Raw genomic sequence first — 14479 nt, forward strand, 5'->3', positions numbered from 1 at the left:
AATATGCACCCATATCCCCATAAGAAGTGGGGGAAGGTTGAGGGTTCAGACTTGTAATTCTGAAGTCCTTAACTCTAGCCTTGTTTCCATATACCCACAACAAAACACTTTGAAAATGAATTCGGGCCCCTGGGGAAGAACCTAACAACACACAAAAGCAGAAAGTGACGTGCCATCCAGACTCACGGGTATGAATGAGACAGGCGTCAAAGCTGCATCTCTTTGTTAAATTAATAAGATGAAATCACAAGAGAACACTCAGGAGTTTGCATAAGCACTGTCTTTATATGCAAGGAACAGAGAAACATGAACACATAGTACTTTTCCTTGCTCTGCAAGGGTAAACCATGTGTTACACTTCTCTCAGTGAGCCCAGGACACATCCTAATACACATCATGCAAGCATTTGTGACAATCTTGAAGTATTTTCGCATTTAACATAAAACAGTGTGACCTTTGATTCCCTCTCTGTGGCTGACTTTAGACTGCTGTCCTCTGAGCAGCTGAGCTTTCTATTACAGGCTGTCATTCAGATTCCCTCTGTCATCCCTATTATTAGAATTGCTCTCTTGTAGACTTCACAATTCAAAAGGATGGCGGTGGTAAGAATACCTTATAATCAACAAAGTTTACCAGACATCATCAAAACTAACCCGCACACACAGAAGAAGAAGTCACTTGACAAACAGCAAGGGGCCGGCCTCTAACTATGAAAGAACCTTGGAATGTGCCAGGGGAACTTTTGAAGTCAAGAAGACTCACAAATGTTCAAAGCTGCACAGGGATGCCCACAAGCTTGTTCGTGTAGGTAGGAAGATGCAAATCCAGAAAAAAAGAGCCCAACTCGCCACTTAAAACATGCACAGTTCGTTGCAATATGGTATTAATTAGTTACCAGACCTGAAGCGAGTTGAAATACATCCAGGTTTTTAATGGAGAAAGGGCAAACCATACAATCTTCACAATAAAAGAACTATTAACCTTGAAAGATTAACTTCCACATCACAGAATGGCAAAACATCCTGACTTCTTCCATTTGCTCTACACTGTGACTGGAAGTGGAATGGACCGTCGCATCACGGCCAGCATTCAGCATAACCGCAACTTCTGGGTACTCACTTTAGCGGCACTAATGACTGTGGCGGTGTAAGACTGAATGTTGTCTCCACAGGCTCCACCGCGTGACTGATGACATCGAATCAGCTGGGGAAGGGGGAGAAGAGAACGGCAGAGTCATTTTCTATTAAGCTGTTTAACTGTACACGCTATTAGACGGCGGCTATTTACCGCGCATGATAAGGGTGGTGGGTGGGAATGTTTGCATGAGTGCACTGCAGACCAAACAGCTAAAACCCTGCTGAGACACGTTTACCCCTTTTTATAATCTTCTGGTGCCACTCGGGCAGTTTCATGCTCAACTATGGTTTTAATTACACGATGAACGGGCTTTAAGAATTCATAAACTCTGAAATGGTAGGATTCCGGGTCTGGCAACCTTTCCACAAATAAATTTAAAAAACATAATCAAAGGACTTACACATAACTTCCTAACGTTAAATATTTGACATATGAGCAAATTGGATGTTTGTTCCTCTTAATTTGTCTACAAGGATTATAAAAGGAAATCTAAAAGAACGGGCAAAACATTTTAGCCTATCTGCATGTCCACTGTGTCTGTGGGATAGCGGACAGAGTGTGCGCACACCACGTATGCACATACACTAACTGTCCACTTCAGGAGGACACTGCACTTGTGACTTGCAACTGTCACTGTGAATCACGATTTTGATTCTCATTCGCTCAGCAGAAACTCAGGACCAAACCCTTCACTGGCAACAACACACTTGCATTTACCCAAAAAAAAAAAAAAAATCATAACTAAGATTCTCATGAAACATTTTTAAAGTTAAATGACAGCAGCAAGGCCTGTGACGAGCATGATATTGTAACAGGTGTTTTCACAGCCTGAGAAATGAATAACAAATTTTGAAGCACACCTCAGATGACCTAAAACTGTACTCTGCAGCACAGATCATCATGAAGTCCTTTTATCCCTAACTCACACGAATGTAGCAGGCTACAACACCTTAAGTCTGGTCCCTGAAGCCAAGCTATTTTTTAGGCCATGTCTATAAAGCCACGACAAATAGAGTTCAAGTTTTCTGATCAGCAAACGTTTTTGTCTCAGAATAAAATGTGGAAAATAACTATTTTAGGTAATGGAAAGAATGGCTTGTTCATTCAATCACAGTCAAAGAATTATGAAAATCATTCCTCTGCTGCCCCCTGCTGCTGAAGCAGAGAAAGGCAGCATTGTGGCCAGCAAACACAATGTTATATAAAGAGAAAATAAAAGTTTTCATATTAAATTAAGACTAAATATTCAAAAGCAAATGGAAAAACAAACATCACTCTTAACCATTTTGATTTAACTACAATTGAATCAGTTTGTACATGAAAATATGGTCAAAGCACAGCATAGAAAAAATTCCATTTTTTATCATTTTTATAATAAAAAATTATCATTTTTAAACAAAATCAGCATACAAATGCTGATTATTCTTAAGCAAAATGATCATTAAGGAACAAATACATTATGTTACCTTTCATAAAGGGTAATATAATAACTACATGCATGTACTAGGTACACTGGCACATAAAATATGAATACAAAATGTACACAAATGTATACAAAAATGTACACAATTACACATTAAATGAAAGTCTAATCTAAATGAAGGAAGAACAATAGGCAAAGATGATCAACAAATAAAAATAAATACAAAACACCTCAGCAGATGCAGGGATTTACTGCTAAGCCTCAGTTCAATATTCAGAACACATGGTAAAGGGGGAGAAATAACTCTTCCAAGTTGTTCTCTAACCTTCATATATGCTTGTGTACATTTATACACACAAACACACACATACAAAAACTAAGGAATAATATTTAAAAGGAACTTAAGGAACACAACAAAGAAGACAGGCGGACTGTACACCTGGAGTCTGAGGCAGCAGTGGCGGCAGGCATGAGTCTGATTTGCCTGTTAGGCAGTACAAGCGAGCAATTCTGTGACCACTTGTGAATTACAGGAACCGAACACACGAATAGATGCTGACATTCCAGGCTACCACGCAAAGAGAGGGGCATTTGACTATGAATGAAAACAGGAGAGAATTTGGTGCAAGTACCAATGTGAACGCCTCATTTCTACACCATGCAAATATGCATACACAGGTGTACAAATATGCATGCATTTCTGTAAGTGACATGTTCCCACTGAGAAGTCCTATAAAGAAACACACCTGAGTATGAAGATCACATGACAGGCCAAAGCTGACTTTCTAATGATTCTGTCCCTTAGAAAGGACAGGAAGGAGACTGGAGAGGTGGTGTACGCTGCTCTTGCAAAAGACCCGAGTTCTGTTCTCAGCAGCCACATTAAGTGACTCACAACCTCCTGGAACTCACAGCTCCAGGAGGTTCCAACAGCTCTGGCTTCCTCAGGCACTGGCACTCATGTACACAAACACACACATGCACGCACGCATGCACACGCACAGACACACTGAAGCAAAATCTTTAATAAATAAGAGATAAGAGGAGCAGGAAGGATGGTTCTGTGGGTAAGAGCACCTGCCAAACAACCAAGAATCTGCCATAGAAATCTGAATTTGGATTCGTAGGGCCCAGCAGGACCACACACGCTCTTGAGAAAGAGAACTTTGAGGAGTCAAGACAGGAGCACCACCAAAAAGTGCTGGCCACCAGCTTACCCCCAGATTCAGTGAGAAACCCTTTCTCACAAAATGAGACCAAAGCCCCCTCATACTCACACACATAACACTAAACACATAAACACAAATCAAGCACACTGTCTGAAAGTGTTCTTCAAAATTTAATCCAACTTCACTAAATATTATCATTTACAAATCTTTCTGCACATGAGGCTGCTTGGTTCCTGCATATGACACATACATCTGCAAAGACAGATGTCAAAATCCAACTCTCAAGGGAGTTGCTTCCTCTCAAAAACAGGTAGCTAATTAAACCTCCAACTCCACACGTGCAGCTTTCCACGTGTGGGATACAACGGGCAGCGCCAAGGGATGGTTTACACACTTTCTCCGCGGACGTCTCCAGCACTCACGGGAAATGCATTACAGATATAAACATTAGCAGACACCATTATGTCACTCCACTTAACTGTGCGGCTCTTGCACTGTTTGAAAAGAGCAATTTTTATGGGAAAATGAAGAGAGCAGACAAGAAGAAGTGTAAATAGAGCACTCAGTAACATGCACAATATCTTAATTTTTGCAGACAGGCTTTTGGAAAAGGAATTAAGGACTTCATCTAGAAAAATTATTTTCGTCAGCCCAGTCTTGATTCTGCACATTCCAGAGGCCAGTTGATTTACGAGTTCTGTGGCTTCACCAAGTACTTAAAGTACCACATCCTGATTCTGTCAAGAACTATTTTGCACTATTTCATAATATTCTCAAGATACAATAACCATGTAACCAAGAAAAATGAAACAAAAATACTAATCCTCAAAGCCAACAGTACTTTTTATATTTTATTCTGTATTTACAGGCAGAATCCTAAATGACATAAATCAAAATGTATGTTTTACATTGAACTGCACATAAATAAAATGCTTAGATATAAAGGCATGTAAAGCAACTTTTACATACTATGGCAATCTTGGTGAACCAAGTTAATAACTGATATATATCCATATCCACTGAGGCCGTGCGTGCTATAATCATTACAGCAGGAGCTGCACAACAGGTTTAGGTGCTGACCATACAAGGCCAGGAAAACTGCCCCATGCCCCGTGACTCCCATCTATGCAAGAGACGGGTTTCAAGATTATCCCTGCAAATTGTTGTCTTTTAGAAAGTATCAGTGTGACAGTGAGCTGCAGGCTTTATAGCAATATTAAACAATCTCTAGGTGAGCAGCTCTATGCAGAAGCCAGGCTAGAACACAGCTGCTGTTCAAGGACAGCTATCGGATAGTGACATGTGCTGCTAGTCCCAGCACTTGGGTCCAGCCTGAGCTTAAGACACTCTGTCACAATAAAACAAAGAAAAAAACGTGACTTTTCTCTATGAGGTAAGGGCTCACTATGTATGGCTGGACTGGGCATCACAAATTAGCATAGACCTTGAGGTTACCCTCCAACCACTGCCTCCCAAGTGCTAGAATCTGAAGTATGACCCGCCAGACTCAGCTATGAATCCTTAAGAGTAAGATTAGTGGATGCACAGGTAAAACCTTGCAAAACACTCACTAGTGGTATTCACAAGAGAGCATCAATACAAAGTGGGGACAGTCCTTCCACACCTGCTCCCTCATAACTAACCTACGTCTGGACCGTGCCTTACCTTGTTTTCTGCATAAGCCAGCCAGCGGCTCCCAAGAGCAATGGGATTCATGTTTGGCCCAGGACAAGGATAACAGCCTGCAAGTTCCAAAGAGCATTATTAAGAAATTTAATAACTTTTTCATTAACGCATTATTTGTCAATAAAAGAAAAACCAAAAAAAAACATTTAATTTTTTCAAAACCTCATAAAATTCAAATAACAGTGTTTAGTGTTAGGTTGAGACAAGGTCTTTTTACATACTCCTGGCTGTATTGGAACTCACTATGTAAACCCGGCTGGCCTCAAACTCAAAGAGATCTGCCTGCCTCTACTCCGAGTGCTGAGATCAAAGGTGTGTGCTACCATGCCCGGTCCAGTATTCATTATTTTAATACTTAAATGACCTATTTTCTTTACTTGTTTACCTTCCTGATGTGTGAGCTCTGCTCCACTGACACAGATAGATCTGGTAACCACTTTTTACTAAAAAGCATTTATACTGTTATCCCTGAAAACAATGTGAAGGTAGAAGGAAATGACTTAAAGGTTGACGCTCATAAATTTAAAAAGAATTTTTAGAGAGGATAGAAAGCATACAGTAAGTGCAGGAAGTTAATGTTAAGAGATCAATTAAAACCACACAGAAACATATGAGTGAGAAAATGATGCAATCACAATGGTGGAAAAAAAAAAAACACAAAGTAACGTGGCCAATAAACATAAAGAACCTTCAAAGGATACCTTGGCAGAGAGATTCTGGAAAACTAGATAATGCTACGTGCTTGTATTAGCACTCCACTTCATTATTCTTGGTCCCAGTGTCAGCTATGACTAGCAGTAAATGGTTCTATGATGTATTTATTGTCTATCACTTTATATACCCTTGATTAGGGGTACACGGTGTTAAAGACGGTTCCGTTCTCTTTATTATTGAATCTCTAGGGAACGGTGGTCTTGCTGTCATTGCTCAAGGCATATGTATGCTGGCATACATGAACAAGGGCATCCTGAAGACTACAGTTCTCTATGCTCTATTCAGCACTTATATGTCTGAAATCGCTCCTATTAGAATGAGACATTGAATGCCTAACATCACATTTGAGGTAGCTAATCTCCAGAATTGTCCTTAAGGGTCAAAGAGGGAGGTGGGGCAGGACTTGCAGGACATGCCAAAAGTGGTCTCGAGACCAGTCAGAACTACTATCTCAAAATAAATAAATAAATAAATCCAAAGTCTAAACACCCTAACTTCAAATCAGCTCCCATAACTAGTCCGAATGACCCCTATCTTCTTCCCATGTGGGATTGCAACCTCAGGCAGACAAATTAATTACTGGTTCTAGGTTCTTAGGAACTCAAGAAGACCTCGGGAATTAAAAGTTGGTGTCAGCCAGCCAGCACCATCCGAACTGTATAAGTATTATTAACTCATCTCCAGGTAAACTCTAAAAACAACTGAAGGGGTGTAGGGATGGTTACCAGCCACTTAACAAAGTGAGCAGAGGCAACTGGGCCTTAACAGAACTCAGGCTTTCAAATTTCCATGAAGGTAGAATCTAAGCGACCCAAGCAATGCCTATGCCATTGCTTTTGGTGTGGCGGCTAAAGGTTAATCTGAGTACTCAGGAGGCTGAAGGCAGGGCTGCAGTGGGGTGAGGTCAGCCTGGCCTAGCTCCCTGTATGGGCAAAGAATTTTAAAGGAACAGGAAGGTTCTGCAGCTTTGCCTGACAGCAGGCCACAAGGTTGTTCCTACTACAGACAACTTGAGCACATTAGGTAACAAAGACTTCACTACTCTCAGTCCTGTGGCCACGAAGATCAGACAAGCCTCTTCCTCCCATGTGCTGTGCCAGAGGCTAGAAGGCAAGGCACACCACTAATGGCCTCAGTCAGCTGACCTTTAACAAAGGTACCCAGGCGAGCACATAGTGAAAGATGCTACCTGTGACTAAATGATGCTGGACTCCGGCTTCACATCACATACAAAAAGTACTAGCGAGTTGGCACGGTAGAAGATGGGGGCTCAATCCATGTATCCACATGGCGGACCTCAAAACTCTGCAACTCCAGTTACAGAGGATCTAAATCCCTCTTCTGAACTTAAAGGGCATGGAGGAAAAACACTCATACACATAAAAACAGTAAAATAAATGAATCTAGAAACCATTTTAGTTAGGTTAGAACAAACAATACTTAAAAGAAAAATATGATGCAAGGCGTGGTAGCACACACCTTTAACCCCAGTACTAAGAAGACGAAGGCAGGTGGATCTGTGAGTTCAAGGCCAGCCTAGTCTATCTGCAGAGTGAGTTCTAGGGTGGTCAGAGCCACGCAGAGAAACGTGGTCTTGAAAAAGAAAACAAAACAAAACAACCAACAACAACAACAACAAAAAAAAAGTAAGTAGATAAGGGGCTATTCACAGACTCAGAGTTGGTAAAACAGTTTCTTACATTGATAATGCACAGTTTTAGCTGAAAAGAGGTTTTCAGAAGGAAAGCATCAAAATGAAAAGAAAAGCTGGAGAGATGGTTTGGTGGTTAAGAGCATCTGCTGGTCTTACAGAGGACCTGGGGTTCAACGCTCAGGACCCACATAGCAGAAAAGTATTTAAGTAAAAAGACAACCAGCAGAATGGAGGAATATCTTTGTAACCCATAAGTGACAAGTGACCTATTTTAGAAAATTTTAGCCACTCAATATTAAGATATTTTTAATTTAAAAATGAGCTAAGATATACACTGGCAAATACATGAAGAGTAATCAGTATTACTAGCCATCAAGAAAAAACATATAATTACAAAAACTTGCAACCAAATGTTTATAACCATGAGAACTGAAAATACGTCCACATAAAAACTAAAATGTGGATTCGGTTTCATAAAAGCATCAACCACACATTCCAGAAGGATACCATAAAGTATTATCTGTTAACCAATTAACATACACATGTCTAATGGCCATAAAATTTAGGGTCATTACATAAGAAATAAATAAGACCTGAACAGTATGTGTGGTGATGCATGTCTATAATCCATTCTTGGGACACTGAGGCAGGACGGTAAGAACTTCAAAGTCAGCCTGGGCTATAGAAAATCCAGAATTCAAAAAATAAAAAAGAAAGAAAAGAAAAAGAAGAAGGGATTGAGGGAGGGAAGGCTAGACAGACAAAAAGAGGGACAGAAAGAATTAGGCAGACAGCATACAGAGGTCGAGAGGTGGAGGAATAATGAAGGCTACAAACCGGGTGGAATGCTACCCTGTGTTCTGTTTGACACGAGTCACAAAGATCACAGGTTAGACGAGAGTAAGAAAACCTGAACATGACCCAGAAGGATGCACACTTATCTAAGGGTGGTGAAGATCTCTGCACATTATTTTTTGTTCACTTTGCATGTATATGAAACATACAAATTTCAGCACAATGTATCAAAAGGTGGCGGGACTCATATGCAGGAAGCAGGAGTCACGGTTTGGTTCACTGCACATGTACATACATGCAGACTTTTCTGCCCAGCGCCAGGAGACACCAGAGCAGCCCTCTTTACCTTGTGAAAAATACAAAGTCATAGCAGTAAATTTAACAGCCAAACTGACCTAGATGAAAGGACTCCAACCCAGCCTGGATAGAAACCAAGGCACTGCTTTCCCAAAATATGAAGAAGAAGAAAAAAAAAGCAGCAAGCAAGCAAAGCAGTTCTTACCCAAAATTTTAACTTTGCATTTTAAAGCTGCTCTAAACTCATTTCCATGTGTTCCATGTGTTGTTCATCATTAACATGAAAAGAACAGGCATTCTAGCACTAATAACATTAGGATTGCACCAAATAACTTTCTTCTCAAACTGAAACACAGGCAGATGCACAGAGCCTGTTTATCAGACCCCGGGTCTCTCTGGAGATTCTGTATCTGCCTTTCAACTTCAAAGGATCCCTAAAATGACTGCTAATGACATCTATCAGTCTTTGTCTTTTGTTTTCCTACTCATACCTGAGTTTTGAATTTCCACATCGGACAGCTGCTAAGGACCAACTTTCTGTACATCCAAACACAAAGGTGTCCCCTTACTGGTCCTATTGGGTGCATTCTGTTAACAGCCCTCTATCAGCTCCCTTTACCTGCTCCATCCACTCTTTGGCACAAATCCCCACAACGCCTGCTCTGATGGGCACAGCAGGCTCTGCTCATTTTACAATACTTTCATTGTATTCACACATAAGGGGGCCTTCAGCTAGGAATGCATTATGCAAGAGCTTCCCATTCTACCTCAGAAGTTAAATGTCTGCATGATCAAAACGACACCCTCATTAGGTGGCGATCTACACAAGGCATGATCCTACTTCTTTCAGAACTGGGTGCCAGGCTGGACGCACCTGAGCTGGTAAAGAGCTTGCTTAGCCCATGCCAACTATAGACTCAATCAGTACTACAGAAACAGGCATTAGAGGCACTCCAGAGATGGAGGCTAGCCTGGGCTACAAACAAACAACCCCACTGGGTGTGACTAAACAGAGACAAGGCACATGCTCCGCGGGCAAGCGAGCTGCCACAGAAGACATCATAGTGCCAGTCTCCCAGCTCCTCAGTCAACCTCTGTAAGAAATCCAAAGACAGAAAAATACACGAGAACTCTATCAACTTTGAATACAGCTAAAGAAATTAGCTGAAGAATTTGGATGGTGCAAAACTGAAAAAAAAAAATCCCCCATTAACACATTGGCATAGTATGTCAAATACTGCGGCAGAATTTGACACCTGACACCAAATTTGGTGCTGTTTTAAGTTTTGTTATGTCTGCTTTGTTTGAGATAGAGTCTCACTGTAGAGCTAAGTCTGTTCTGGAACACACTATGCAACCCAGGCTTCAAATTCACAGCAACCGTCTTGTTCCAGCATTCAAAGTGCTAGGATTTCAGGTGGAAGTCACTAGGCCTGGATCACAACTTCAATCCCTTGAGTATCATTGGTCCCAACTTCAAACTCAATCCCTAGAGTTAACAAATCAAGTACCTACTCCTGAGAACGATACTTCTGAGGGGAGTATGAAATGAGACCTGTCACTAGGACAAGAAAGCATTTATTAATGACAATCAATAACACTGGAGCAAAAACCACAAAAGTCGTTAATCACAGAAGGAAGCAAGAAATCACAGGGTTTTGTTGTTGCTCTAAACCCTTTACTGACTTTTTGGTTGGTTGGTTAATTGGGGGTTTGGATTTTTTTTTTTACTTGTTTTTCAATGCTAGGTATTGAGTCAGAGCCTCACACAGACTGAACGTGTGTGTGTGTGTGTGTGTGTGTGTGTGTGTGTGTGTGTGTGTGTGTATACACAGCCTCTGTTCACTTTTTATTGTAAAAGTTGCTCACTCAGTTGCCCACATATGACTTGAACTTGTAATCCTCCGGTCTTATCCTTCTACATAGCTGTCAAGCATGAAATAAAACACACCATTATATTTTGTGTATTATGCAATCTCTACTAATAGAAGCTTTGAGGAATCCCAAGTCTATGAGAGTATGTGAGAACCCCCTTGTGACAGACTAAAGACAATGATGGCTTAGCGAGCAGTCTGCATGCCACTTAAAAAGACAGAAACACTGGTGAAACTTGAACTGTTCCTCCTCTTGTGAACAATTCACAAAGGACAAGAGACACTAACACTGGAGGACAATGGCTTCAAGTATTCAGTGGGTCCAGAAACTCAAGCCTAAGTATTTAGGAATATGCAATAACGATGTTCCATAGAGAGACATGATCATGGGGGGGGGGGGCGGGAAATGACAGAGAGACACCATCTCTCCCTCCTCCCTGTAATATTACCCTAGCACTCAGAGGCTGAGGCAGAAGGGTGGCAATTTTAACACCATCGCGGGTTAAAATGAGAAAGACTGTTAAAAAAGAAGAGCCAGGGCAAGACAGAAGGAAAAGGGAAGGGAAGGGCCAAGAGGGAAGGGGACAGAGCAAGGAAAAAGAAATTTCTCTGAAGTCTAATGTGCAACTCTAGCTTCATCATTACATCCAAACTGTTACTAACTAGCAAAGGATAATAATTTGTATTTTTCATAAATAATGAAAATTGTGAATTTTCAATTGTAATACCAATGTTATAAAATTGGAAGCTTCTATGTACTTTAATGCCATTTACTACTTATGAGAAAAATATTAACTACTGATAAAAATCCTTTAATATGCAAATTTCCAAACATAATTTCCATTTACACACACTCCACCCATCAGATGATGGATCACGAAGATGGCTCATAATAAAGTGCTTGCCATAGAAGCCTGCAGACCCTAGTATAAGCTCTAAAGCCCACGGGAAGGTGGAGGGAGAGGAGAGGAGCATCTGCTGAAGGTTGTTCTCCAACCAGCAAGCATATGCCACACCCTATGTATCGACAAGATACAAACAGTAGTAAAAAATAATTTTTAAAGACAATGGGGGAGCAGGGCAGTGGTAGCAAACAACTTTAATTCCAGCACTCAGGAGACAAAACAAAAACAAAAACAATGAGGGGCAGAAGAGATGGTTCACCATTTAACGTTCCTTATGGGGTAGCAGCTTTGGTTCCCGCCACTCATGCTAGGTAAGTGCCTGTAATTCCAGTTCCAGGGCACCAAGACCTCTTCCTGCATCTGAGTGCACCTTCACACATACGTACAATTTTTTTTAAATAAACAGGACTTTAAAAGAAAACCAATGATGTTTGTCTCCACCAGCCCATTTCAATGTTCTGAGCAATTAAATTGATACAGAAGTAACTACCAAAGAATACATGCTCCAGAATAAAGTTAAATGGTGTTACAACAGGGCTGGAAAGAAGGCTCAGAGGTTAAGAGCACTGGCTGCTCTTCCAGAGGTCCTGGGTTCAATTCCCAGCAACCACATGGTGGCTCACAACCATCTATAATGAGATCTGGTGTTCTCTTCTGGTGTGCAAGCACACATTTAAGCAGAACACTGTGTACATAATAAAAAACTAAAAAAAAAACATTGCCTGGTTGTGGTGGCACACACCTTTAATCCCAGCACTCTGGAGCCAGAGGCAGGAGGATCTCTCTAAATTCGAGGTCAGCCTGGTCTACAGAGCTAGTTCCAAAAACGGTTACACAGAGAAACCCTGTCTCAAAAATCAAAACAAACAAACAAAAAAATGGGGTCACAACAGAGACACTTAGTACTGAAGACAACAAGAAAAATTAAAAAAAAAAAAAAAACTAAAAACAAGCGCTGAAAAGGAACGAGAAATCCACAGGAAAGGCCCGGCTGCGGCTGTGGTGTCCCACTGTGCTCTGACTCATCTGCACCACGCCGGACTCCAGGCACGTCTGCTGCCTGCCTGTTCCCACTGCAGATGCATGAACAAGGTGACGACTGAGCATAAGGGGGAACAACTCAGAGAAAAGGATCAAGTGGGCTTGGAGGGATGGGCTAGACTTACAATTCTTCATGCTCCACAAAGGTGAAACATGAACCATATTGAACTGTATTATATAGTATGATGTGTAGTATAGGGTGCAGATAATTATCTCTAATACCCAATGCAGATAGAACAAAGAACTTGCCCTTATAGGAAAGGAACAATACCTACATGATACTACCTGAGGCTCAATATGGGGCAGCTACTCAGTAAAAGTCTGTGTACTCCATATTGTATATCATGTCTTCCTTTCAAAATAGAAACCCACTAAGCTATTTCTATAATATATATCAGACTCTTTGGTGAACTAAAAAAAAGGGAGAACAATGTGGGGGGAACTATTATTTTACTGGGCTGCAGGAAAAATAAAATTTAAAAGTCGTTCTGTGTCCCAGAATGACAGGCATTTTGAACAGCTCACTGATCCCTGCCGGCATTTCCAGACCGTCTCTGTCCTTCACAGCTCAGCATGCCAGGCCTGCACATTCCAGTTCCTTAAAGTTAATTAACTCCCGTTCACTTCTCCTCTTACCCGAATCCTCTGCCTTTCTACAAAACCTAGCACTGAGTTTGTGTTTGAGCACCAGTTGTAGCTAGACAGCTCCTGGCAGCAGTGAAATGACGGGCAGGGGAGGCAAAGGAAGGGGTAAACAGCCCCCCAAGTTTAAATTCCTTCATAGAGCACAAGGCAATCACATCTGGACGTTCAGATGACATGCTAAAAGATCTGCCTCAAAAACAGCTACGGGAAACAGGGAGGGGCCTCAATATGAGCATATAAAGAAATCTTACGCTATATACAAAAATATGAGGAAAAGCGCTTTGGCATGGTAAAATTCCTTCTAAGATTAGAAGCTACGAAGTAATGGCGCCCATGAGAATCACAGGCAGAGACCATGGCTGAAACCCACTGCTGACAACATCCAGTCAGCAACAGAAACACAAACGCACAGACAGGAAGTAAAATGATTTGGTACATACTTGTGACAAAAAATTTTTTTGTGAAAGTACAGCTATCAAAGGCAGCGATTTTCTCCTGCAAGACTACGACGAGGATCCTAAAATTAGAGGGGAAAAACCAGAATGGAAACGTGAGTGAATGAGAAATTCTACAAATTGAATCATAAATAATTAAAATCATAATTTTAAAATAAAACATTTCTAATACATAGGGTAGAAATATCTGACTCCAAAAATCTGAGAATAAAAACAATGAAATCTTTCATACAAACCAAGTGACAAATTTTAGAGCTATTACTGGACTCTGAACAGTTTCACTTTCATATTCTGATTAAACAAACAACACTAAGAATGGATAATATTAACCAGTGGGCTACTTACTAAATGTGGTGTTCAATGCTATTTAAAGTCACAATTAAATATAAATGGCTTTATGTAATCTATCACTTAATAAGGTTGCAGAATTTCTCAGCACACCCGACAAAATCCGAAAAGCTTGCCACACAGCATGTGCCATTTCTTAAGAGTTGATATTAATAACAATCTCTATAAACAACAACTTAGAAAACAAAATTTACAAATAACCAGGGGAATAATTAAGAATTTACAGATTGTATAATTAAGCTATGATTTTAATGTTCTAAAGTGAAATTACTATAATACATTCCAAATACTGAATTACAATTGACTATTTCTTCTAGAATAACAAATCCTACATTT

At 40.6% G+C, this 14479-nt stretch overlaps 1 protein-coding gene across 8 annotated transcripts in view; it reads right to left on the reverse strand.

Annotated features, from left to right (window-relative positions):
* The window catches only part of Bcas3 (BCAS3 microtubule associated cell migration factor), a 480559-nt gene that overhangs the window by 362777 nt on the left and 103303 nt on the right, over nucleotides 1-14479 (reverse strand). For all 8 annotated transcript variants that reach the window (XM_050119602.1, XM_050119598.1, XM_050119604.1 and 5 more), the window contains exons 9-11: nucleotides 13781-13857; nucleotides 5395-5471; nucleotides 1120-1203 (exon numbers count right to left, since the gene is read on the reverse strand). In XM_050119602.1, coding sequence (XP_049975559.1) covers nucleotides 1120-1203; nucleotides 5395-5471; nucleotides 13781-13857 — 238 coding nt within the window. The remainder of the gene's footprint in view (nucleotides 1-1119; nucleotides 1204-5394; nucleotides 5472-13780; nucleotides 13858-14479) is intronic.

The sequence above is a fragment of the Alexandromys fortis genome, unplaced genomic scaffold (genome assembly GCF_014885135.2).
Source record: "Alexandromys fortis isolate MF-2015 unplaced genomic scaffold, M_Fortis_MF-2015_v1.1 scaffold_173, whole genome shotgun sequence".
In the NCBI taxonomy this organism is placed as follows: Eukaryota; Metazoa; Chordata; class Mammalia; order Rodentia; family Cricetidae; genus Alexandromys; species Alexandromys fortis.